This window comes from Blennius ocellaris, assembly GCF_963422515.1.
Source record: "Blennius ocellaris genome assembly, chromosome: 5".
In the NCBI taxonomy this organism is placed as follows: Eukaryota; Metazoa; Chordata; class Actinopteri; order Blenniiformes; family Blenniidae; genus Blennius; species Blennius ocellaris.
Genome location: NC_137654.1, coordinates 7,129,719 through 7,156,347, shown reverse-complemented (window position 1 = coordinate 7,156,347; position 26,629 = coordinate 7,129,719). Strand labels below are relative to the sequence as shown.

General features: G+C 50.4%; 2 protein-coding genes across 2 annotated transcripts in view; one reads left to right on the top strand and one right to left on the bottom strand.

The window, feature by feature from the left end:
• Positions 1-18,622, top strand: part of tns2a (tensin 2a) — a 68,414-nt gene extending 49,792 nt beyond the window's left edge. Inside the window, 22 exon segments of the mRNA XM_080496413.1 lie at positions 342-406; positions 1,995-2,078; positions 4,319-4,431; positions 5,072-5,132; positions 5,232-5,307; positions 5,379-5,508; positions 7,096-7,161; positions 7,783-7,899; positions 8,074-8,717; positions 8,719-9,652; positions 9,893-10,058; positions 11,040-11,894; positions 11,896-12,074; positions 12,169-12,300; positions 12,404-12,499; positions 13,456-13,493; positions 13,495-13,534; positions 14,339-14,416; positions 14,521-14,689; positions 15,056-15,124; positions 15,341-15,370; positions 16,643-18,622. Of these exon segments, the coding sequence (XP_080352539.1) occupies positions 342-406; positions 1,995-2,078; positions 4,319-4,431; positions 5,072-5,132; positions 5,232-5,307; positions 5,379-5,508; positions 7,096-7,161; positions 7,783-7,899; positions 8,074-8,717; positions 8,719-9,652; positions 9,893-10,058; positions 11,040-11,894; positions 11,896-12,074; positions 12,169-12,300; positions 12,404-12,499; positions 13,456-13,493; positions 13,495-13,534; positions 14,339-14,416; positions 14,521-14,689; positions 15,056-15,124; positions 15,341-15,370; positions 16,643-16,781 (4,281 nt within the window). The 3' untranslated portion in view covers positions 16,782-18,622.
• A 388-nt stretch (positions 18,623-19,010) lies between these two features.
• On the bottom strand, positions 19,011-26,402 carry LOC308130861 (transmembrane protein 106C-like). The gene is made up of 8 exons (XM_080497363.1): positions 25,882-26,402; positions 24,479-24,542; positions 23,484-23,643; positions 22,334-22,474; positions 21,632-21,681; positions 21,510-21,563; positions 19,831-19,962; positions 19,011-19,738 (listed from the first exon to the last, which is right to left on the bottom strand). Exons 1-8 carry the CDS (start codon positions 26,093-26,095, stop codon positions 19,672-19,674), a joined length of 882 nt encoding a protein of 293 aa, XP_080353489.1. The 5' UTR covers positions 26,096-26,402; the 3' UTR covers positions 19,011-19,671.
• Between the last annotated feature and the right edge of the window lie 227 nt (positions 26,403-26,629).

The window sequence follows — 26,629 nt, the reverse complement described above, 5'->3', positions numbered from 1 at the left end:
CGCCAAAACCAGACTCCCTCTGTGGCCGCTGGCTCTCCGGGATTCTCCCCGGGTCCGGGGGAACTGCACCGGGCCCTGTCGAGGCCCAACAGGCAGTGCTGCAGAAATGTAGAGGGGCTGGCTGGAATGTGTTTGGAATGTGTGAGGAAAGCGCGGAGCCCCCCCCGGGTGGAGGGGGAGGGAACCGCAGGGAGCTTTTTAATTTGAGCTCTCGCAGCTTTTCCACATCTTGCCATGTTTCTGCTCCTGCTCCCACCGGCCCTCCTCTCCTTTCTCCGCTCGTCGCCATCAATAACCACTGACCTGACTGTGTCCCCGTTGTTTCTCGTCGCCCCCTGCAGGGCAATAAAGGCAAAACCGGCGTGATCATTGCAGCGTACATGCACTACAGCAAGATCTCTGCAGGGTGAGTTCTTCTGCTCCGTCTTCACGTGAACGTCTCACATGCTTTAAGTCCTAATTTGACTCCTTGAACCGATCAGACGGGTGCTTTCATCCATTAAATCTTTTTTATTTCAATCAATTTCAGCTGGAAAAAAACATTAAATCAAAATCTGAAAATTAAACGATAAACTTGATAAACTACGGAACTATTTAAAGTATTTTATGTGTCATACTTGCATTACATCTCAGTATATGTCATATTAATCGTTGTTAATATTGTGTTTTATTATTATCAATAATAGTATTATACACTATACAGCTGCATTTAGATCCAACTAATGCTGTTAATCTAGTTTATCTAACTCATAGTTTTATAGATGTGTCTTTCTGGTGTGTGACCTGCTTTCAGGTTTAAGATTTTAAATAAACAAATCTCTTAAATCAGACCTTTTGTTACTGTGAGTCACATGTGGGTTATTTCATCTGTACATGAATTGAATCGTCCTGAAACCAAAATCATAAACCGTTCATTTTATTTTTCTAATGGTTCTGTTTCTGAGATTTAAAGGTCCGGTATTGTGCAGAATTGACTTTCTAATGGTTTTCAAGCAGTAATATGTGTCTTCATAGTTTGTGTATGAAGCCCCAGAACAAGTCGTCTCCTTGACACGTTTGGTATTTAATAAATGTGTGCTCATACAGGCGACTCTGAGATTGTCCCTTCATGATGTCACGAGGGGAAATGATCGCTCCCTCTTATAGTGGAGCTCTGCCTTATTGATGCACTGAATAAACTCAGTATAATGTGAAAAATTGCAACAGTTAGCAGGCTAGTAATTGTATCAACACATACAACCAAAATACCTAACATATTCAGCTATATATTATGAGTGCATGTGTGCAGGATATAGATAGATAGATAGATAGATAGATAGATAGATAGATGTTTCAGATTAATTGGTTCCCCTCTTAAATGATGACCGACTTCCTTACGCATCCATTGTCACTGCTCATAACAGAACATGTTAAAATGAGACTCACAAAAGCTACGACACTTGGAAGCTTCATGGTAAAAGCTGTTAAATGTCGTTCATCAGGACAACTATGGATTTCTGTCCAGTTCAACATCTGTTATTAGCAGCAACGAGGGATGCTAAAGGGTCACCAGTTAACAGGGAAACAACCGGAAAGCTCTTCTCCTAAAAAGACGGTCTGGAGTGGACGTGGAGAGAGACATCCTGTTCTCGGTAGAGCTCAGTAGAGGGACTTTTAGACTGGAGGACATTTAGGACCAAGACTGGATTTGATGAAAAACACTTGAATACAATGTTGTTGGACAAATGACATCGATGAGAAATTGCTGAAAGACTCAAAAACCTGGGACCTTTAAACCTGAGTGTTTATTCCTCTTTGATTCAAACTGAGCTGATAAGTAGTTTGAAAGATGAAGTCCGGAGGTTCGGTACACGAACAGCAGCGGTTTATCCTGTGGCCCCGCAGCAGCTGCGTCCTCCTCTCAGGCTTTCTGGCATCCAGACAGTCTGCTGAGGTCCCGTGATGGAAACCATATCTGGACCAGTGTGTGTGTGTGTGTGTGTGTTTCCTTGCAGGGCGGACCAGGCGCTCAGTACTCTCGCCATGAGGAAGTTCTGTGAAGATAAGGTGTCCTCTTCCCTGCAGCCGTCCCAAAACAGGTAGAGGGTGGAGGTTACTGACCGTGTTCTCCCTTCCTGTGTCCGACTGCAGCTTCAGGAAAGCCAGAACAGCCTGGAGGTTAAAGGTCACATGCATCCAGCTCAGACTCATCATATCCACCACACTGCTGCAGACGTTCAGTGTGATGAAGCTCGTTTATGCTTTGGTTCATTTGCCTTTTCTTTTTTCTGATCGTTGTTATTGAAAATCAAATGTTTTGCCGCATAAAAGCATTTCTTGTCAGAAAGAACCACTCAGTCAGTCTCACAAGACAATTTGATGGGAAAAGGTTTTTCTTTTTCTTTCCCATGTTTCACACAGGCTTGATAGTTCTTCATATATCCTATAAAGAAAACACTCCTTGGTTTAAAATGACGAGTTATCGGAACCAACTAAATGGATTTTTTTGAAACGGTTTCATCGTGATACGATTATTCGCTTAAAATCATAATGAAAATTACTTAAAAAGATGTTTTGCCCGTTTTCAAATGTTCAAAGTGTTTTCAGTTTGAACATGAAGGTGAACTGTCCTTTTACTATCTTTGTCTTTAAGGTTGAACTATGTAGATCGAGTTCTTCTCTCTCCAGCTTAATACGTTTGATGAGGAGTTCCCAGGAAAGAACTGAATCAACACCGGAATCGATAAACTTCACAGTCGTCTGATTCCGGATTAGAGTCTAATCTGTTTTTTATCCTTGGAGAAACATAACGCCACTGATCCGGTGGTTGAATAATTTGCCAAACGTAACACGTTATCGTTAAACTTTGCTCCTTTGCGGCTTATTTTTTTTCTGCAACAACCTGGGAAGCCGACTGAAAAAAAAAAAAAAAACCTGTGAGGTTTCCCACAGACCAACGCAGCCGCGGCACTTTGAGGAACAAGTTGAGCACTTCTTCAAATTATGCTTGTTTTTTTTTTTTTAATGGCTTCAAGAGAAATATTTAACTCAATTCTGGGAAAACTTAAAAAGAAAACAAATCAGACAATTCTTTTATAATTATTTTACTGTAGGAAGTTGGATTACAAATCAGTGAGTTCAGCCTCAGAAGTTCCCGTTACACAAATCAAAGCCTTTATCAGCAGTTAAAACTCTGTGCAGTCTCACACAGTTTTCCCATGATGCCTCAGTGATTCCACTCTGGATGGGTGTCATGTGCAGGATGGATACCGTCAAAGCTGGGGGACTTCTAGATTACATGAATTGGGATTAAGTAATTCATGTCTCAAGTTGTTTTTATTTCCAAAGAAAATGTGCAGCACAAAAACATAATCTACAAAATATACCAATATACCACCACCCCTCCCCCAACCCTCCTCTTCATAAACAATCCTCTTAGTCATCATTGAAATGATGAAAGAAAAGAACCCACACAGCATATTACACATTTCATAATGAGAAAATACATGCGAAAGGATAAAAAGCAGTATAAATTAAATAAGATAAATAAGTAAAAAAACGAAGAAATAATAAATACAAGAAAAAAACCGAGAACATTAATAAGCAAAAGAAGTATAAGTAAAGTGAAAAACTAAATAGATAATATTGATTTCAATCAAAATGACAATAAAATAGAATTTAAAGAAATAAGGTGAGAAAACTGATTCAACTTTGTTAAAAGACATCTGTTTCCTTCTTCAATTAAAGGTTGTTTTTCTTCGTTTGTATATATTTATTGGTTTGTTTGTATGTATGTTGCCAAATTTTTTGCACAATCGCCAATTGACCCGGATTACATGACATCCTCAGGGAGGATTTGTCTTTATCTAAGGATGTTCCATTACATTTTGAGAGCGATTGGGTCAAAGGTCAAAGTCACAAAAAGTTTTTTTTTTTTAACATATTTTCGTCATAACGCAGTCCGTTTTAATCCAATTGATGTCAAAACAACACCAAAATGTGCCACATGATGCGGTTACGTCATCAACCCTGGAAACGGTGGGGGTCAAAGGTCAGACGGGGGGTCACACAGAAATTATACAATGTGTGCACATCAGTGTCAACATGAAATTGAAACAATACCAGATAATGGAAGGAGTGGTGCGCTGGATGAAATAGCCTTGTTATCCATTGGTTTCCATGGCGACAGATCTTGGTGCCCATTCTCGCTTAGTTTCTGCCAGAAGAAATTCGCTGATCATAAATGTTTGTTCCCAGCTGCCTCCGCCTCTCCGGGCTCTTCTCTTCTCTCGACCTACGTGGTGACGCTCATCACTTCACATCCCCCTCTGTGTTTCAGGTATATCTATTACTTCGGGGGCCTCCTGTCCGGGGCCATCAAGATGAACAGCAGCCCTCTTTTCCTCCACCAAGTTCTCATCCCGTCGCTCCCCAACTTCCAGGGTGAAGGAGGTAGGCAGAAATCTCTCTGCAGCTGAATGAATTGCACCCAACGTAGAAATAAAACATTTCTACATGAGAGGAGGAAACGCTTCGTCGCGTCGCTTGAAAAAGGAGTTACTTAATAATTAACATAAAGTAATAAAGTCTTTCAGCACAAGACACAAGTCCTGCGTCACATAAATTCTGCTCACCTTAATAAAAAAAAGTTGGAATGGTTTGGTATTTTCATGCCTCCTGGCTTTGTGCTTTTCTTCTGTTGGGTTTCAAGCTCTGGTGAACTCTGGGATTCCTTTTCAAATGAAGGAATGTGACGGATTGCGTCACAGCTTGTCTCAGGACAAACGCACAATTCCAAACCCGTGTCCTGAGTCAGAGACACCAGTCCACTTAAAATTCATTCAATAATTGTTGTTGTGAGACGAGAGCGTTCATGTCTTCACTACTAATCGTGATTTCAAGTGAAGAGGAGCAGAGGAGGGCTCAATAGGACTGAGTGAGACTTTGTCTTCCGGAGTCGCGGCAGCGCCGTTGAATTCCCTCTCGTTTTGCCTTTAATCTGATGAGCGTGTCCGGGCGGGGGGGGCACACCGCCCCGCCGCGTTCCTCCACGTTTTGGCGGCGTCCTCACACTTCTCTGCGCTCCCTGCAGGCTACTACCCCTTCGTCAAGATCTACCAGTCCATGCAGCTCGTCTACACTTCAGGCATATAGTGAGTCGGCTTCAACCAACGTTCGCACGCGTTTCTCTCCTGCCGTCCATGGATGCGGTCGTCTCACAGGTGTGTTTGTGTGTCCGTGTTGCTCTGCAGTGACCTGCAGGGAACCGGCGGCCGACGCCTGAGCGTGACCATCGAGCCGGCTCTGCTGCTGAAGGGAGACATCATGGTGAGTTTCACTGGAGTCCACAGGCCTGACGGTATCCAGGGTCCTAAAGCTCCGTCCCTCCGTCCCTGCAGGTCAAGTGCTACCACAGACGTGCTCAGGCCGCCGACCGAGACACCGTGTTCAGGCTGCAGTTCCACACCTGCACCATCCACGGGTCCCAGCTGTGGTTCGGCAAAGGCGAGCTGGACGAGGCCTGCGTCGGTGAGCTGGGTTGGGTGGAAATGTGGCGCTCGAACCAAAGACTAATCCAGAACCGTGAAAGTACATGATTGTTCTTCTTCAGCATTCCCACTGGCACTGTAAATCCCAACTCCAAGTCTTGGCCTGACATGCTCTGCAGTTCTCCTAAAATCCATATTCTATGAGATTTAACCATCTCATTAAAGGGTCACATTGTGTAAATTTCACTTTAGAATAGTTTTACAGCAGTGATATACGTCCTTCTACCGATGCAACAGAAGAGAAGAAAGTGTGTCCTCTCTCTCCCTGGCTTGTTCCAGGTTTTAAAAAGTGTGTTGCTCCAACCAGCCAATCAGAAATTAAACCCTATATTGTGTCATCAGGGGTTTAGCCAATCACAATCAAGGTAGGCTCCTCCCCCTTTTACTCCTCCCACAATCAGACAGCTCTGCTCTGGCACATGGCACCACGAGAGGAAGGACTTCCTGCTCTTCCCATAGATGGGTGTGTGTGTGGGCGGAGCCAGTCCAGCTCACACAGACACAGCAGATTCTGAATGCAGCTCCTCTGATCCAATATTCTAATGGAGGAAAATCAAGGAGGAGCTGGAATTGGAACAATAAACTTTGAATACAACGTTATTGGACCAATGAGACCATGTGGAATTGTTGAAAAGCTGTTTAATATGACCCCTTTAAAAAAAATGTTTTTTAAATAAATGGTAGTTTTATGAAGATTTCAGCACGAGTTCATTAAATAACCACAGCAGTGAAATGACCAAGAGTATCTTAGAGTCTCTACAGACTGGATAAAAGTCTTTTAAATCTCAACTCATGGTGGCTAAAGCATGAATTGTGCAGTTTAGTTTTTTTTTTCCTAAAGTTCTACCACTACAATGTTGCAGCTATGAGCAGATTGAGGAAGGAGGTGACGAGACTTACTCCCCCGAAGTAATTTGTGAATCATTCTCCAACTTTTAAAATAATTCCGTTGCTTTTATAAGAGGTACCTTGTAAGTGCTATCAAAAGTTACCCATCCGTGACATCGCTCCATAAAAGCCTGGTGTTTCTACGTAGGACGCTCTCATGCTGCCATCGCAGCAGAATGTGTCAGCGGTGGTCAGATAATCACCTCGTGTGTTGAAAGCAGCGTTGTGTGCAGCGGGGTCGCCGCGGTTTGACCTCATAATACCGTGGTTGAATGAAGACTTTTAATTGGAGCTGCTGAATCCCCCGTCCTGGACGTAGTATCGGCTCCCCGGAGAGGCCGCGGTGAGAATCAGCTGCTTGAGCTGTCCTCTAATGTGACTTTATCTGACGCACACGTCCAGAATGAACTTGCTTAAACACGTCATTTCTGGTGGCTTCATACAAGACAGCACACATCTGTGGAAGGTATTAGTATATGTATGATATACTGCTCCTCTCAGGGCTGGTTACCCCCCAAATCTCAAAGGCACTCGCTATAAATCTGGATCTCATGTGGAGATTTCATTTACATTACAGGACCGTAAACTGCTGGATGTAAGATTTCCACGGGGAGGTTTCTGGTTTGTGCCAAGCTCTTTGAAAACACCGTTCTGTTTTGTTTTTTTTATATTTTGTCAGATGAACGTTTTCCATCTGATGCCACAGTGGAGTTCGTCTTCTCCTCTGGACCCGAGAAGATCAAAGGTTGGTTCATTGGAAAGCTGTTGAACAAAGAGCGGATCAATACGCCGCGTCCTGACAGTTTATCATCTTGACCAGTGTTTTTCAACCTTTTTTGAGCCGAGGCACACTTTTTTGTTTGAAAAAATCTGGAGGCACACACACCACCACCCGAAAATGTTAAAATTCTAAACTCTGTAGCCTCTATTACCTGGACCTGATGGATGAAGAGCTGAGATCCTGGTTCACATTCTTCCTTTTCAAAAACTTCTCCATCACTGTCACTGACACAGTACTTTGATACAAGACGGGAGCAACAGGTGGAGATTAACCAGACTGACGTCTGTCAGTTTCCATTTCACCGGCAAAGTTCTGTGCTGCCATCTATTGGTGAAGAGTATTTATACATGATTACTCTTCAACACACTGCTCTCACAGCCGACAGCGGCTGTGAGAGCAAATGTTTTTTAGAAAAAAATGTGAAATTGGATAATTTCCCACGGCACACCTGACTAGATCTCGCGGAAACACCAGTGTGCCGCGGCACAGTGGTTGAAAAACACTGGTCTTGACAATCAAGATTTAGTCTAGTAACTTTCTGTTTTCAACAACCGCCAGAGCGAAGACCTCTGTGTGTTTTTTCAGGCCGTGACTATCAGAAGAACGACCCGGCCGTCACCGTGGACTACAACACCGCCGATCCTGTGGTTCGCTGGGATTCCTACGAGAACTTTAACCAGCGATACCAGGACAGCCTGGAAGGTAAAGCTGCTGAGAAGAAGAGGAAGTTTAGCTGCAGCTGTCAGGTCCAAACCCAAGAGGTTCACTTCTTCTGGTACAAAAGGGGAATTACAAGATACTGGTTGGTCAGTTTGTTGATTATTGGAAGTAATTTTTTTTTTAATGATCCAGTAGGAATGTGTTTTTGTGTCTCAGATATCGCCCACACCAGAGGGCCTCTGGACGGAAGTCTCTACGCTCAGATAAAGAAGCGTCGGGGTCCCAGTTCGGGTTCCTTCACCTCCACCAATGGCAGCGGCCCGGGGGCGGGCCTGGCCGAAGACAAGCCTGATCACCTGATCGCTCAGGGGTCCGACTCCACCCTCTCCGCCCTCTCCGCCCACCCCCTCCATTTCAACCAGTCGTCCCTCCACCCAGACCGCCAGGACGACGCCGTGCGCCCGCCGCCCCCCACCAGGCAGGAGCGGGAGGAGCTGGAGCGTCTCCTCGGGGGAATCGAGGGGAACCCGGGCGGCGAGCGAGAGACCGCCATCCTGGACGACGGGGACTCGTTGCCGTCGGAGCGAACCGGCACCCTGAGCCTCAGTCGGTCCTGTTCCTGCCGGGACGGCTACCGGTCCCAGCGCTGCGCCGAGCCGGGCTGCGACCGCACCCTTCTGATGCCCAACGGCTACTGCCTCGACCGGGCCCCCGGGACCAACGGCCACCACGGGGCCACGCCTTCCGCCAGCCCCAACCCCGCCGCCCCGCCGTCCCACATGGATCTCTGCCAGCACTACAGCCCCCACCCCCACCAGACCCTCCCTCCCCCGGACCTGGTGTGGGACCGACAGGGCGGCCCCCCCGCACTATTTGCACCGCTCCTGCTCCGAGGTGCCCCCGTCCCGACACATCTGTCCGTACCCGTCACCTGACATCACCCCCCACCCCCACCCCCACCCCCACCCGCTTCACCACCCTCTGTCGGCCCCGGGCCGCCTCTGCTGTCCGGAGGACGACTACCCGCCGTACCACCACCCACACGCGCCTCACGGCCACCACCATCCGCACCCGCACCACCCGAAACCCTCCGCCAGCCCCACCTACCACGACATCATGGTCATGGATGGCCTGGCGCCCCCGGGCTGCCCGTGCAGGGACTGCAGCGTGAGGAGGGAGGACTCGGCGGCCTATCACGGCCTGAGGTTGGACCGCGCCGACAGCTACCACTGGGACCGAGAGGCGGAGCTTCAGCAGAGGGAGGCGGGGCTGAGGAGAGCCAGGGAGGCGGAGCTCTCCCGAGGGTCAGACCTCCACTGGGAGCGGGAGCCGGGGCCGAGGCGGGGGCGAGAGCTGTCCCTCCACTGGGAGGCGGAGCTGCAGTGGGAGCGCGACAGGGAGGCGGAGTACTGGCACAGGAGAGCCACGGTGGCGTCCTACGGCCCCCAGGACCACGGCCTCCCCGCCTTCACCTTCGACCCCTTGCCGTCGGGTCACCCGGCCTACCCGGAGGCTTCGCGGTCCCACGCCCACTCCCACCTGGACCTGAAGTACAGCAGCAGCAGCAGCGGCTACCAGACGCCCCGCCAGGCCTGCCCCTGCTCGCCCTACCAGCCCTCGCCGTCTGAGAGCAGGGGCTACGCCTCGGGCTACCAGTCCGAGTCCACGTCCCCGCTGCCCCCCGCCTCCTCCGTGACGGGCTCCTGTAGCCATGGCAACGGGCCAGCGGAGCACAGCCACCACCACCACCACCACCCAGACTCACAGCAGTCGTACAGCTCAGACTCACACACCGGTGAGTCACATGTTTTCCTTTCACGGGAACACAGAGGGATTCAATTATCCTCCATGGCGACGGCACACTGACAAAACCAGGGTTTCGCTCTCCAGATGTCGACACATGTTACTCACACCGCCGGTCACTGCCAGTCAAGTTATACAGTGAAGCCGGAGCATAAATACAAGTCCTGCACAGTTTTCGCCGGCCGACACCGTATTTGTTTTGAAAGTGTCCGTCATTCTCTCCTCCTCCCAGATGGTCTCCGCAGCTCCGGTGAGAGCGTGGGCTGGAGGGATCACATTACCCAGGGTTCCTTCAAGAGGCCCCACAGAGACGCTCACGCCGCATGCTCCACGCCGTCCGACATGTCCGGACCGCCCACCCCCGTTCACACCAGCAGCCCCCTGCGCACACAGGAGAGGTAGTCCACCGAGCGGGACAGTAGTCCAACTAAACACTGCAGAGGCTGAGTCAGCAATAATTACTAGCAGGCCGTTGATGGGATTAATACTAACATATGACCAGGTATTAACAGTTAAGCTTTCGCAAAATAATGTAATAAACATAAAAGGATGCCTTCATTTAATTACACACATTAGAAAATGCTTCAGAACAATGTTGGTTTTGATAAATTTGCTAAAATTGCGATTTGCTGCTGAACAAACAAGTGAGTGACTGCAGAAATAGTGCAAAAGTTCAGAACATGTCTCCGCTCATATTTCACAAAAACTCCCAAGATTACGTCATCTGTGGTAAATACCACTTACAAGCTGAGCAATGAGCGCCCCCCGCAGGTCCTCGAGCAGCACTGCGGACTCCTGTGAAAACATGACAAGCTTCGTCACACAAATCACGCCACACGACTGTGAAATAATAATAATAAGTTTGAAGGAAGATAAGTCACTCAAACTGGCCAAAAAAGCCAATAAAAAAGTCGGAGAAGCAGAAAGGGGTCAAGAAAATATACAGACCGACCACAGGAATTCACAAAGGCGCAGTGAGATGATGTAAAGTGACCAGGAAGAATTCAAAATGACCAAAACGGCATATTTGTGGTTATATTTTTTCACGGCGCCTGGCCTCTATCATGACTTACCGAGATAAACATGTTTGTAGCAACTTGAGAGAAAAACGTCTCAGGAGAGACTTTGAAGGAAACTTGAACTCCTGTTAATTCAGTCGTTTCATGTCATTTATACATCCAAATATATCAGTACATACTATCAGAGTGTTTTATTTTTTTTACCAGATGTGACTTATTGGAAAACATTGTATGTTTATTTGCATAGAACTTTTAGAATGCCAACATTTAGGAATTGTTGTAAAGCATTTTGCTGCAGAGTTAAATGAAGATGTTTCCAGCAGGTTAAAGAGGTTGTGATGTTCTATGGTGTGTCTCCAGCCCCGGTCCAGGAGGAAGAGAGTACGACATCCGGACCACAGACATCCTGGACTGCGACACGTCTCCGCCTCCGGACCGACACTATCCTGGAGGTGAAATCCTCCCGGAGGCCCTGGAGCGCCGCGGCGGCGAGACTGAGCCGGCGGCGGCGGCCAGAGATGCAGCCGCGCCGTCCGAACCGCCCCGCCGCTGCCCGACAGACTCTCCCCCCGTCGCTCCCCAACAGCACCGCTGTAGCCCAGACGCCCCCGCCGAGAGGCACCGCCAGACTCCGCCTCCTCCCGCCGCGGCCCTGGAGCCTCACCCGCTAGCCCTCGGTCCTTCAGACGCCCCCGCCGGGCCCCCGGCTGAACCCCGCCCTCAGAGCCAAACCCAGACGACAGCACCGGCTTCGGCACAAGTCGACGGAGCGCCGCCGAGCGGAGACCCCAAACCCGGCGGCGCCCCCACCTCCGAACCCGCCGCCTCGCCCCTGCAGCCTGCGTCCGGCAGCACGGAGGGCTCCCCCGTCTCCGACGCCCCGGTTCCCGGCTTCGCCACCCTGGGCAGGAGGCTGATGCTGGGCGGGTCGGAACCCCACCACCCAAACCACACGCCGCCGCATCACCACCCCCACCACCACCACCACCTCCACCTCCTCCACCAGCCCGCCGCCGAACACGGGGGGGCCCCGGACGCTAGCAGGAGGCACTTCTACCCCGGCCACGCTCCGCCGCTGCACTCCAACTACTCCACCATCTCCATCCCGCTCCCTCACCCGCAGCCGCCGCTGCCCGAGAAACGCCACCCGGCGCCCGGCCACCCCCCCCGCCGGGGACGGGGCGAGGCCCGGCCACCCCGCCCACGCTCCGCAGGCCGGCCAGCACCAGCACCACGTCACCTTCTCGCCCACCGTGGGGGAAATGGCTCCCCCCGGTGGCCAGAGCGACGACGCGGCGGCGTCTCTGGAGGCAGAAAGTGTCAACAGGGTCAGCGTGAAGTTTGTCCAGGACAGTTCCAGGTTCTGGTACAAGCCCGGCATCTCCAGGGAGCAAGGTCAGCCTTTCATGTTTCATCTTCCTTCTATCTACGTACAAAAAAAAAAAAGCCCGTCGGTTCTTTTCCTAACGGTGTTTGACTGCAACCGCAGCCATCGCAGCTCTGAAGGAGAGGGAGCCGGGAGCCTTCCTGATCCGGGACAGCAACTCTTTCCAGGGGGCCTATGGCCTGGCGCTGAAGGTGGCCACGCCCCCTGCCAACGCCAACAACCACAGCAGCAAAGGTCAGATCCGTAGCTCACGCTCTCTCACTTTGTCACACGTCACGACTCGTCCCGTCGCTTTCTTTGAAAGTGGAAACTCAAAGCCGTGGATGTGATGTTGCAGTGAGCGACCCTCTGGAGCAGCTGGTCAGACACTTCCTCATAGAGACCGGCCCTCGAGGGGTCAAGATCAAAGGGTGTCAGAATGAGCCGTACTTCGGTGAGTTTCTCCAACGCCTTGTTTTTTCTTTAACCAACTTCTGACTCTAGAAAGGCTGCTGGAGCACAAAACAGGTCCTGAAAGATACGTACGCCACTTCCCACGCAAAGTGTGTGATTTAAAAAAAATTAACTCTGCAGGAGAGTGTTGGTACCGGTACGACAACCTTGAACCTTGTGGAGACGGGGAACCTGGTGGTGCTGATGGTGAGGTGGAGAATTGATCCTGAGTCATCTCGTACATTAAATGTCCTCAAACATCAGACTTATAGATCCACGTGATTGTAAACAGCCAAGCTGCAGGGCTGGAGATGTTTCTTCAGTGGAACACTACTGCCTCCAGCAGTGTGATCCGGTAGTGCCCCCATAATGTCCCCCTCCTCTGACCTCCACCTTCAGATCAGACTCTTCTGCTCCACCTCTACAGTCTCTGATCTCTCTGAGACTCTCACACTGTTTCCAGCAGTGACAAGTTGCTGATCGCTTGTTTTTTCTATCATTAGTGATTCCACTTCCCCGACCACCAACTAATATCATCTCCTGACCTCCACCTCCTCCATCACTGTTTCCCCCTCCGTAAAATTCCTTTTCTTCGTCTTTCCTGTCAGGATTTGCCGTCAAATGCCGGCGATCAGCTGATTGAGATGTAAAAATATATTGATTTGGCACTTTGCATTGAGCATTAAGGTAGAAAGTGGGCGAGTTGAAGAGGGAGTTGAACCGTCAACCTTCCAGGTGGACTGGGATCTGGAAAAGTGAAGTGCGTGCGTTTGGCGCACGTCATTTTCATTCCGGGTGCTTCACAACAATTAATAGATGAATCCCCTGGAGAGCTTTTCCCCTCTGACGTCCACAACAAGTGGTTCTTCTCAGAGACACTAAAGCGTCAGACTGACAGACGAACCCTGGTCCTGATGAAAGACATGATCCTGTTCCTGACGTCTGTGTTCTCCACAGGGAGTCTGTCTGCGCTGGTCTCCCAGCACTCCATCACCCCCCATCTCCCTGCCCTGCTCGCTGACCGTCCCGGAGAAAGGTGGGCCCTCTGTCCTGGAACCCACGGTGGCTCGCCAGTGTGTCCGTCCCCCTCCCCCTCCCCCCCCTCCTCCTCCTCCTCCTCCTCCTCCTCCTCCTCCTCCTCCTCCTCCTCCCCCTCCCCCTCCTCCTCATCTTCCTCCTCCTCCTCCTCCTCCTCCTCCTCCTCCTCCTCCCCCTCCCCTCCTGCTCCTCCTCCCCCTCCTCCTCATCTTCCTCCTCCCCCTCCTCCTCCTCCTCCTCCTCCTCCTCCTCCTCCTCCTCCTCCTCCTCTTCCTCTTCCTCCCCCTCCTCCTCCTGCTCCCCCTCCCCCTCCTCCTCCTCCTCCCCCTCCCCATCCCCCCCTCCCTCCTCCTCTTGCTCCTGCTCCTCCTCCCCCTCCTCCTCCATCTCCCCCTCCCCCTCCTCCTCCTCCTCCTGCTCCTCCTCCCCCTCCTCTTCCTCCTCCTGCTCCTCCCCCTCCCTCTCCTTCTCCTCCTCCTCCTCCTCCTCCCCCTCCCTCCTCCTCCTCCTCCTGCTCCTGCTCCTCCTCCCCCTCCTCTTCCTCCTCCTGCTCCTCCCCCTCCCTCTCCCTCTCCTTCTCCTCCTCCTCCTCCTCCCCCTCCCTCCTCCCCCTCCTCCTCCTCCTTCCTCCTGCTCCTCCTCCCCCTCCTCCTCCTCCCCCTCCCTCCCTCCTTCCTCCTGCTCCTCCTCCCCCTCCCTCCTCCTGCTCCTCCTCCTCCTCCTGCTCCTCCTCCCCCTCCCCACAGCTTCCCGCCAGTGTGTCCGTCCCGTGACGGCGTCGTTTCCTCTGTGGCTGTTTCAGATCTGATAGGAGACGTGCAGGAGGTGCAGCCGGTCAGTAACATCAGCACGGCGGCAGACCTGCTGAAACAAGGAGCAGGTGACTCCTCCCACCTCCTGCCCGTTCACGTCCCCAGTGATGCTCCTCAATCCAGTCCCAACTGACGCTCCTGCGCTTCCCTCCTCCCTCCCTCCCTCCCTCAGCCTGCAACGTCCTCTACCTGAACTCCGTGGAGACCGAGTCCCTAACCGGCCCCCAGGCCATCGCCAAGGCAACCGACGCCACGCTGGGCCGCAGCCCCCGGCCGGCCGCCACCGTGGTCCAGTTCAAGGTGACGTCGCAGGGCATCACCCTGACGGACAGCCAGCGCAGGTACGGGGGCCGCTCCGCCGACACTCTGGTGGCCCCGAGCTCCTCCCCCCCCTCCTCACTGTGCTTTGGCCCCGAGCTCCTCCCCCCCCCCCCTCCTCACTGTGCTTTGGCCCCGAGCTCCTCCCCCCTCCTCACTGTGCTTTGGCCCCAAGTTCCTCCCCCCCCCCTCTTCACTGTGCTTTGGCCCCAAGTTCCTCCCCCCTCCTCACTGTGCTTTGGCCCCGAGCTCCTCCCCCCCCCCCCCTCCTCACTGTGCTTTGGCCCCAAGTTCCTCCCCCCTCCTCACTCTGCTTTGGCCCCGAGCTCCCCCCCCCCCCCCCCCCCTCCTCACTCCTCCCTCCTCCTCACTGTGCTTTGGCCCCGCAGGGTCTTCTTCCGGAGGCACTACCCCGTGAGCAGCGTGACCTTCAGCAGCGTCGACCCCAAGGACAGGAGGTGGGGAAACCAGCTCTGCGTCTCGCATGGTCCGCGCCCGCCTGTAGGGCGGCGGCGATGGTGCATGAGGCCGCCTCGTTAGGGGCGGGCCAGCATGGCGGCCGCCTCGTTAGGGGCGGGCCAGCATGGCGGCCGCTTGGTGTTTCCACCTCTTGCCTGTGTGTGTGTGTGTCTTAGTCCAGTTTCTCTCTCTCTCTCTCTCTCTCTTGGCTGTAGGTGGACTAACTCAGACAACACCGCTGTTAAGTAAGTGCTCTGACTGTGTGTGTGTGTGTGTGTGTGTGTGTGTGTGTGTGTGTGTGTGTGTGTGTGTGTGTGTGTGTGTGTGTGTGTGTGTGTGTGTGTGTGCGGAGGATCTCTGCATGGCGTCAGGCTGCGTGTGAGCCTCGGCCAGAAATCATTCCAGCAAACATGATTGAGTTTGTAAAATCCGCTGTTACATAACCGCTGCTCCTCCACCTCGCTTTGCTAACGCCGGACGCTTTGGCCAGAGACGACCACAAGTCCAGAAAAAGTTTGTCAGGAAGTGGCACTTGACCGATCGTCAACTTCCACTGTACAGGTGGACAAAAGCTTCACTTTCTAGCTGCTGAGATTAAAGGTCAATTATGCAAAATTCACTTTCTACTGGTTCCCCAGCAGTACTAATCGTCTCCATGACGACGCCCCAGAAGTAAAGAAAGTGTGTCCTCTCTCTCCCTGGCTTGTTCCAGGTTTTAAAAAGTGTGTTGCTCCAACCAGCCAATCAGAAATCAAACCCTACATAGTGTCATCGGGGGTTTAGCCAATCACAATCAAGGTAGGCTCCTCCCCTTTGACTCCTCCCACAATCAGGCAGCTCTGCTCTGGCACATGGCACCACGGGAGGAAGTACTTCCTCCTCTTCCCAAGATGGGCGTGTGTGGGCGGAGCCAGTCCAGCTCACACAGACACAGCAGATTCTGAATGTAGCTCCTATGATCCAATATTCAAATGGAGGAAAATCAAGCTGAAGCTGGATTTTGGGGAAATAAACTTAAAATTCAATGTTTGTACGTGTAAAGTGAGGTAACTAGCATGAGAAGGTCCAGCTGACAGGTAGAAATCATCAGTAGAGAAACACGAGATTAGATAAGCACCGATTACTGATGTAACCCAGAACCAAAACAAAGAACAGATTCAGAAGTTCAGACGTTTTCATCAATACTTTCCGCTGAACTCCTCCTCCTGCTCCTCCTCCTGCTCCTCCTCCTCCTCATCCTCCTCCTCTCCCTCCTCATCCTCCTGCTCCTCCTCCTCCTCCTCCTCCTCCCCCTCCTCCTCCTCCTCCTCCTCCTCCTCATCCTGCTCCTCCTCCTCCTCCTCCTCTCCCTCCTGATCCTCCTCCTCCTCCTCCTCCTCCTCCTCCTCTCCCTCATCCTCCTTCTGCTCCTCCTCCCCCTCCTCCTCCTCCTCCTCCTCTCCCTCAGCCTCCTCCTGCTCCTGCTCCTCCTCATCCTCCTCCTCCTCCTGCTCACCTCCTGTCTTTGCTCCTCTCAGGGTGTTTGGCTTCGTGGCCAAGAAGCCGGGCAGTGTGGCGGAGAACGTGTGTCACCTGTTTGCCGAGTTGGACCCGGAGCAGCCGGCCTCCGCCATCGTCAACTTCATCAACAAGGTCATGTTGTCCCAGCGCCGGTAGGCGGAGGCGAGGAGGGTGAGGAGGCGAGGAGGGTGAGGAGGTGAGGAGGGTGAGGAGGTGAGGAGGCGAGGAGGGTGAGGAGGGTCGCCCCCCACCTCGCCCGGATCCCACCGTCCACCACCTGCTTCTGTAGCGTTCCAGCGCCCTCCGGAGGACGACGAGGCTTCAGAGGAAGACGAGGCGGCGCCGTTCAGATTTAAACCAACAAACTGAGGCGTGGTGGAGCCGCTTCCTCCAACGGTCCTGCAGGAGCCACGCCGCCCGGCGCGGTGGAGAAACCAGTCCACAGGTTTCTTTGTCAACATTTAAATTAGCACACAGACTTGATGGGAAACTCTTCAAAGTAAGAAAGAAAAGCAAACAGCAAGTGCAGCGCGCTGCGCCTCGTGGTGACGGAGCAGGTTGAAGAAGGTCGGAGGAGGAAGAAGTTGTTGCCGGAACATCAGGACACGGTACCGGCTGCTGCTACCGTATTTTCTAGGCTATAAGCCCCCACCCCCCCCTTTTTTTTTTTGTTTTGTTGTTTGACTGGTCATAGATTAATATCAAAAACACACCGGTGCACACAATCTGGAACCACTAGATGTCACTGTATGACAAGTGCTATACCAAAACCTCCAGTAGTACCGTATTTGACTGAAGGAGCAGCAAGAATGTTTCCAAAAAGAAAACTGTCCACCGAAGAATTTAATGTAAGAAAAAAAGAGAAAGTGAGAATCTTTTACTGCGATAAAGAAGAAAATGGATAAACGTGGGGCTAAAAGCTGAGGAACAAAATCACAGAGGTTTTTTTTATTACAATTTTGTGTTTTTGACTTATAGTCTGGGGAATACGGTAATCCCTCCAGGTTCTGCGTCTCGACCGACGACTCACTTTTCTTCAACACAACAACAAAATATTACAGATTTCGTCACATGGATATTAAGAAAAACTGTCACAAGTGCCGTTTATCCAGACTGGAGGCCGTTTTGTTTGTCGTGAGCCGCTGCAGCTAATAGCGTAGAGTCGACGCTAAATGCTAAACCAAAACTTGGCAGAAATGTTTGATCTAAAAAAAGAAAAAATATTTGACGGTTCGCCGAGCAGCTTTGAGTTTCGTTGAACCGACGACGGCGCGCCACGCTAAATGCTTCCTCCGATACAGTCTATTTCCTTGCACTGTTGAAAAACAAATCTAAAGCCCGCCGGTGTTTATGTTCCGTATGAGACGGTGACCAAAGGACGGATGTTGTCGTTTTACTGGACGTTTGTACAGCAGCTCTGCACCTTTAACACTCGGTAATCATCGCTGACAATCCTGTTTGTTTACTCACTTTTCTCATCGGAGCGAAGGGAGAAACTCAAGCGAAGGTCAACCGGAAGTTTCTAACCTGTCGGTAGTGTGTGTGTGTGAGAGAGTGTGTGTGTGTGTGTGAGAGAGTGTGTGTATAGATATAAAGACAAGCATGTGTACCCGGCGTGAAAAGCAGCGAAGACAAAGAAAACAAACAAAGCAGACGGACGTACTTAACCAAAGACGAAGCACTCTGGTATTAATAAGCTTTTTATCCTGCTATATTTTTCTACTTATTATTTTGTACTCTGCAGTCATTTAGTGTGTCGCCTTGTCCAGTAGAAGAAAAAACACAAAACAACACTACAGCAGCGATAATATATATTGTGGTTGGGTTTTTTTTTTCCCTTGTTGATGTCTTTATTATGTAGTAATATATTTTCACATGCAGCTATAGGACAACATATGAGACGGTTAAAAAAAATTAAATAAAGGACACATTTGTATGTTTGAGAAGGACATTCTGCTATTTTCTATGTAAAAACATGAAGAATTAAAAAAAAGGAAACTAAAGAGAAGTGAGTTTGTGTTTATTTGGGGTCAAATGGAGGAAATATGTTAATTCCGTGTGCCTGTCCCTTTAAGAGGCGAGGCGCAAACATTATCATATGAAGCTCCAGTTCTTATTTTTTTTCTTCCAAACTTTTTCTTCTGCCGGACTTCCATGGCGTCACTAATCCCGCCTCATCAGGAGCATCAAAACGTTTGCAGAGAGCCGAGATACTAACGATGGACTCCTAAACACTGAGTTTCACCAGGTTAGTTTCAGTTCCGACCCGGCAACAGACGACAACTTTCCCACTTCTACGTTTTTCATCGACAGTTCAGCTTTTTAAATATTGACGACCTGACGAAAAAAACAACAAACATCCATTTTTAGTCTTTTCTTTTTTAATTCTCAATACTTTTAATTCACTTTCAGTAACAGAATCAAGCTTGAAATTAAATGCTTTGGATTTTTTTTTTAAAAGAAAAAAAAGCGAGGGAAGACGGCTGCAGCAGCTGCTCCTTTCAAAACAAGTGTCCTGGTTTCCAGTGGGTCAAACTCAGCAGGTTCCAGGTCCGCCGGTCAGTGGACGGTCCCGTCCCGTCCGTCCTGCCGGTGGACGCTCCTCCACTCCAGTTCTACTTCAGTCCAGTGAAGACAGGAGCCGTTTGCTCTCTCTGAGGTCGTTAATCTGGCTTTTTACCCTTTTTGTCCTAATTCAACCTCCAAACACCCAAGATCTTACTTTGAAACTTCTAAACCCTCTTAAATAATCCTAATCCCCAATCCTGACCAACCCACGAGTTTCACCTCCATAATCCACATTTTTGCCTTAAAACTTCTTTAATGTAAAGAATTTAATCCCACCCACCAAAACCCTAATCTAATCTGAATCCTAATCCCGCCCAGTAGGCCCTGGTCTTAATCCCACTCACACACTAAACTGGGGGGGTCAAGAGTCTGACGCAAACCAGAACCTCTAATCCCAGAAAACAACCCGAAACCCTTTTCTTCAACCTCCACAGTAAATCCTAATCCCTCTACTACTCTCTCAGACTAAACCCCGCCCCTAATCCCGGCCCCTCCCCCTGGAGTCGAACCCGGGACCCTGAGTGGGCGTGTCCTGCTGCGAGGCTCTGGGTGCAAAAAGAGTGTCGTCTTCAGAAGCTTGTTGTTGTTGTTGTCGTCGTCGTCTTGGGTGTAAACAAGTCTGGCGTGTGCAGCTCACAGCAGGGGGGGGTGTGGGGGGAAGAGCCCCCGGTGGGGGGGGGAGGTGCTGTTAGAACCACAGTCGATGTAGCGGTACGCCTCCAGGCTGTTCTGGGACCTTCTCACCATGTAGGAGGTTTTTACTGTGGTTCTGGAGGGAGAGAGAGAGAGGGAGGGGAGAGAGAGAGAGGGAGGGGGAGAGAGAGAGAGACAGACAGACAGACAGAGGGGGGAGACAGAGAGAGAGAGAGAGAGACAAAGAGAGAAACAGAGGGGGAGAGGGAGAGAGACAGAGAGAGAAACAGAGGGGGAGAGGAAGAGAGAGACAGAGAGACAGAGACACAGAGAGAGCGAGAGAGAGAAACAGAGGGGGAGAGGGAGAGAGAGAGACACACACAGAGAGAGAGAGAGAGAGAGAGAGAGAGGTGTTGACATGTGGATCAGAGCAGGAAATAACCGCCACATTTCTCCGCTCTTCCACTGGGTGGCGCCACACGACGCTCCCAGAGCAGCCAGACTGATGTTCAACATCTGCTTCCGGCCTCCAGGAGGAAGAAGCCGCTATAAAAAGTGCTTCACGGTTTCACCCAGTCACTACAGACAGGAAGCGTCTCCAACGGTTACCGACACTCTTAAAGACACCGTTCAGACATGTTGACTTTCATCACACTCACAACATTTTTAAACAGATGAAGCCACCAAGACTGCATGAGATAAACCACTGGCAGGTGTTACGGTCTAATCCGTCACCGTGTTTAATCAAACTGCTGCAGCTTTTCTCAACAACTTTTTATACTTTGTGTGTTTGACGTTGTTAAACTACGGAGCAGCTAGAGCGAAAGAAAGAAAGAAGAGAGAAAAACTATATTAACGAGTTCCTGACGTTCCCACGGTAACGAGGTCACATGTTCCCCGCTCCACCAATAACGTTTACATTTATGTTCAATTCAAATTCACTAAACGTCTCAAGTCGTCTTTAAACTGAACAGAATGTTTACAGATTGAAAAACTACTAAAGTCACCATGCTTCGTTTTTTAACATTCAAAAGCTCCAACGAGGAGCTCGTCCTCCTTTTCTGACACCATGGGTCCATGTTTATTTGTTTACTGATTTTGTTTTCTTGTTTTTGTTCCCACATCTGAAGTCAGACTTAAAGTTTCTATTCTTCACTGGAGTCAAAGTTAAAGCTTCTATTCTTCACTGGAGTCACAGTTAAAGCTTCTATTCTTCACTGGAGTCACAGTTAAAGCTTCTATTCTTCACTGGAGTCACAGTTAAAGTTTCTATTCTTCACTGGAGTCACAGTTAAAGTTTCTATTCTTCACTGGAGTCACAGTTAAAGCTTCTATTCTTCACTGGAGTCACAGTTAAAGCTTCTATTCTTCACTGGAGTCACAGTTAAAGCTTCTATTCTTCACTGGAGTCACAGTTAAAGTTTCCACATGAATCAGAGGAAGAACATTAAGCTTCACAATAAATCAACCTTCAACTTTCTATTCTGGCAGGAAGATGAAGTTTTTACAACTTTGAGTTTCTTTTGATGTAACGAGTTTGTAAGAAAATGTTATTTATTTTAATAAAAATGTGTGATTATTTTAGTTTGAAATAAACGGACGTCTTTAACAGCTACCAAACGGCCTGAAGTGTCCGCACTGATTGTTGTTGTTGTTGTTGTTGAGTGACGGCTGCAGACTCACTGCATGAAGACCACGATGTTGTGGACCTTGATGCTGGGCATGGTGCAGAAGGCGCTGAAACACAAGGTCACCTGGTGAGTCCTGCTGCTTCCTCTCAGGAGTCTGAGCAGCACAATACTTACTACACGTAGGGGGCGCTGCTGCCGATCTCCACACTCACGGTGTAGTTCACCTGCAGGACACACACTGTCAGAGCTCCTGCATGACACAATTAAAGCGGTACTACCACTTTAAGAGATCATAAGCCGCTCATCTGTTTTTTTTCTTCTCACTTTGAATCCTGCAGCTTAAAACATGACGGATTCTGTTTCTGCTGCTTCGAGCGACTCGCTTCTTCAAACTTTCAAACTCTTTCACTTACAACATGAAGTCCTGAGGCTTGTAGACAAACACAGATGAATAAACAAACAAACAAATACATGTTGTGGGTGCAGCTCATCGTCATGCTCTCAGTAGTCCAGACGACTCTTACAGTTGAAGCAGATTTGATCAATGTAAATAAATACAGTGTGACGTGTTCCGGCATTAACGCCACACAACGCATGAATATTTCCACTCCGTCAGCACATGGCCTCGTCATACTGGTTGTCATGGAAACAGGATTGGTTCCTGGAGGGAAGTGTGACGCAGTGACACACTTTAACATGTGACCCAGGCTGACCAGTGTGAAACTGGTTCAAGTGAGAAGAAAGCCAATGAGCTCCCGGGTCACCAGCCTGGGGCTTTTCCTGCTGACTCATTTGTCTTGAGTCGCCGTGGCGACGCAGCAGGAAGTGCTGCTGTCACTAGCAGAGAGCGGCAGCGGCGGCGGCGCCGCCCCCTACCTGGCGCTGGCTGAGCGGCAGGATGGCGGTGGCGTCGTTCAGCTGGCGCGAGCCGACCACCGTCTTCATGTAGAGGACCTGGCAGGACACGCTGTCCACCAGCACCGAGAAGAAGTTGGGGTTGGTGAAGTTCAGGACACTCTGAGGACAGAGGACAGGACAGGAGGACGTCTCTGCTTCTGCTGTGTGGCACAAACACTCACTTGTTCTTGTGTGTGTGTGCGCGCTCGCTCTCTCTCTCTCTCTCTCATTGTTCACACTGAAACGTCCACAATGAGACCTTCTATTGTCACATTCTGGAACAAATTCCTGGTGATATAAACACCTGTAATTTAAACAACGCAGACTGGAGTGTGACACGTCGTGTTTCCATCGCTCTGCGTTGACAGAAAACAAACAAAACAAAACTGATCATAACATTTGTATCAGTCAAATGATAGAAAACCATGAGAAGGCTTATTTTGTGTCCTTATTTCCTCACCTGCTCCACTTTTAGCTGAATGTGTCGTCATACAGGTGAATCAGTTTCCCTTCATGACATCACGTGGGGAAATAACCGCTCCCTCTTACTGCCTAACTTACTTTCTCTTGAATGAAAGTTGTCTTTTGAATAAACAATAGATTTACTTACTTACTAAATTTATCTTAATAAATCTCTTACCTCATTTATTGTACTTTTTATGCCATTTTTAAAACCGTTATGTTTTAATTTCTTTAAAGCTTTAATGTATTTCTTTTATTAATATATTTCTTATGTCTTTGTAAAGTTTTTCTGCAGTTCTTTAATTTCTTCGTAATGCACTGTGAATCGCCCTGTTTGAATGGTGCTCTATAAATTAATTCACCTTGCCTTGCCTTGCCTTGCCTTGCGGGTCACATTCTGGTTCTAAGAGCATTTATATGAGTCATCGTAATAAATCCACCGCAATCATTAGCTATTATACAAGTAATAAAGAACACGTCATGATTACATGACTGCCCTAAATAAACAACGTGGACAGACACGGAGACAGAGACGTCCTGTTCTCAGTAGAGGGACTTTTAGACTGGAGGACATTCAGGACCGAGGAAAAACACTTAGAATACGACGTTGTTGGATGTGGAAGTGTTGACAAGCTGTATAATACACAGACTGAAGCCCTGGTCGTACCGTCATGTTCATCTGGACCCTCATGTTGACGTGGTCGAAGCGCACCGTCACGGAGCGGACCCCGTCGTCCTCCACCACCACGGAGCGAGGGAAGAGGAAGAAGGCCACGAGGCAGGAGGCCAGCAGGCAGAGCACCACCGACAAGCCCACGTACAGTTTCCTGTCGGGCGGAGGAGGAGACGCTTCACACCCAGGATCCGACATGGGACAACCGGGACACCACACCAGGACACCCCTACTGGGACACCACACCAGGACACCCCTACTGGGACACCACACCAGGACACCCCTACTGGGACACCACCATCGAGACACCACCACCGGGACACCACAGGGACACAACTACCGGGACACCATGGGGACACCACTACCAGGACACCACGGGGACACCACTACCGGTACACCATGGAGACACCACTACCGGGACACCATGGGGACACCACCGGGACACCACTACTGGGACACCATGGGGACACCACAGGGACACCACGGGGACACCACTACCGGTACACCATGGAGACACCACTACCGGGACACCATAGGGACACCACCGGGACACCACCACCGGGACACCACCACCGGGACACCACGACTGGGACACCACCACCGGAACACCACGGGGACGCCACTTCCCGGACACCACAGGGACACCACTACTGGGACACCACCATGGGAACACCACGACCTGGACAACACGGGGACACCACTACCGGGACACCATGGGGACACCACCAGGACACCACTACCGGGACACCACCACGACCGGACACCACCATGACCGGGACACCACAGGGACACCACTACCGGTACACCATGGGGACCCCACTACTGGGACACTATGGGGACACCACCACGAGACACCACTACCAGACGCCACCAGGACACCCCTCCCGGGACACCACCAGGACACCCCTCCCGGGACACCACTACCAGGACACCCCTCCCGGGACACCACCAGGACACCCCTCCCGGGACACCACTACCACGGTACTCACGTTCTTTGCGGCTGCAGCCGCTGGTCGCTGTAGGGGATCAGGGCCACCAGCTCGTTCACCTGACCTGAGGATCACATTAGAACCTGGATGTCACTTTCAGAGCATGAAAAACCACCAAGGGAACCGTTTTGACACTTTTAGAACGTATATGAAGAGTAGTAGGAAATTGGATGCATTTCTAATTTCTTTGCACTTGAGAAGACTTCAGTTAGTTTCATTAAGGACAACAGTCCCCGTCAGGGACACCAAGGCCAGAGACAGGGTTCTATAAAACATAAATATTATGTTCTAGTTTGAGCAGATTGTTGTGGTTTGCTTGGGACGTGATGTGAAACACAATAATCAGTCCTGTGAAGGACATTTTCCCTGAGGCCACAGTCTCAAGTCTCGGCCCAGTACAGATGGGACTTGATCAGACTTTTACAATTTCAATCACATTTTGATAAACGATTTGGTTCTTTTCACTCAAAGTTTTGGCTGCTGTGAGCAAATGTTTCTGTATTCTGGTCGTATTTCCTCTTTGATAAAATATCCACATTCCAAGTTGTCCTGTTTTCCTCCGTCCTCCTGAAATGGAGCCAAACCCTCAAGTGTTTGTGCCGCTAGGCGCCATGTTTCCTGCTCTGGTGAATGACATCACCACGCACCAGAAGCATCAGAAGCTACGGTGACGTGGTTCCAGCCCACTGGAATCAACAAGAGAGTCGTTCACCAAATTAGCAAATGATTCCAGGGAACTGAAAACCTGGGAGCCGCTTTTTGAATCTCAAGTCTCGATTGAGTCTTAAGTTTCAGACCAGAGTCTCAAATCTCAGACCACAGTCTTAAGTTTCAGACGAGAGTCTTAAGTTTCAGACCAAGAGTCTCGAGTCTCAGATAAAGAGTCTCGAGTCTCAGATAAAGAGTCTCGAGTCTCAAGTCTCGATTGAGTCTTAAGTTTCAGATGAAAGTCTTAAGTTTCAGACCGAGAGTCTCAAGTTTCAGACCGAGAGTCTCAAGTCTCAGACCGAGAGTCTCAAGTCTCAGACCGAGAGTCTCAAGTCTCAGACCGAGAGTCTCAAGTCTCAGACCGAGTCTCAAGTCTCAGACTGAGTCTCAAGTCTCAGACCGAGAGTCTCAAGTCTCAGACCAAGAGTCTCAAGTCTCAGACCAAGAGTCTCAAGTCTCAGACCAAGAGTCTTAAGTCTCGATCTAGTCTTAAGTTTCAGACCAGTCTCAAGTCTCGGACCAGAGTTTGAAGTGGATCGATACTTATAGAAGATGAATTAATGGCTCATTTAATTAATTATTGGATCATTTTAACACCGAAACCTCTTGAGGAGATTAAACACAGAACAAACAACATGCAGTGAATCTTTCTGGATGAAGCTCCTGATGCTGCTCCTCTCCCTGCCTCCACTCACCTGACGGGATCCGTCCGGTGCCCTGACACGTCGGGCACGTGATGCTGTCCCTGCCGGTGAACTCCACGTAGGGGAACTGGGCGATGTCTTCCCTGCGGACCAGCCCGTCCAGCGACTCGTTGTCGGAGTCTCTGTCCTCCGCCTCCCGCTCCCCTGTTCCCCGGTGCGGGAGCAGCGACTGGCTGCTGCCGCTGCGGGACCACCGCGTCCCCATATGGAGTCGGGAGTCTTCTCTCCCAGCGACGTGTCAGCTAGCGGCCGCTGGTCGGCGGGCGAGGAGCCATGGAGCCCCGGGAAGAGGCGAACCACACCGGACAATGGACACTGGACACAACGCCGGGAAGGCGGCAAGCTGCTCCGCGAATAGCCGTCCAACAGGTCGCCTGTGAGCTTCAGGTGACTGGAGCCGCTTGTAACTTCACTTGACGTTAATTAAAACCAACTTTAAGCACCTTTCGCACGGAGTTTATCCGTGTTTGTACCCGGACAGGGCGGAGTGTACCCGGACGGTGCGTGGTGCTTCTCCCCGGCTGTCACAGACTGGCGCTCACGCTGCGCTGCATTCAGGGGCTCTCCGTAAAACTCTTATTGTTCTGCTGGACGGCCGGTGCTGTTTCTAACCGTCTGCGGTGTGTTCTGTCCCGGTTTACAAGCCACACGTCACAAAACCACGCGTCCCACCTTCACTTTCTCCATATCATTTATTTTTTTATCTCTTCCGTGTAGTTTTAGAAATACCATCACCATC

Coding starts and splice junctions, on each gene's coding strand:
- LOC308130861 (XM_080497363.1), bottom strand. CDS start 26,095: ATGGGGACGCGGTGGTCCCGCAGCGGCAGCAGCCAGTCGCTGCTCCCG. Junction 23,644..24,478: donor CGGCTGCAGCCGCAAAGAAC/GTGAGTACCGTG, acceptor TCCGCCCGACAG/GAAACTGTACGTGGGCTTGT. Junction 21,564..21,631: donor AGCAGCGCCCCCTACGTGTA/GTAAGTATTGTG, acceptor CTTGTGTTTCAG/CGCCTTCTGCACCATGCCCA.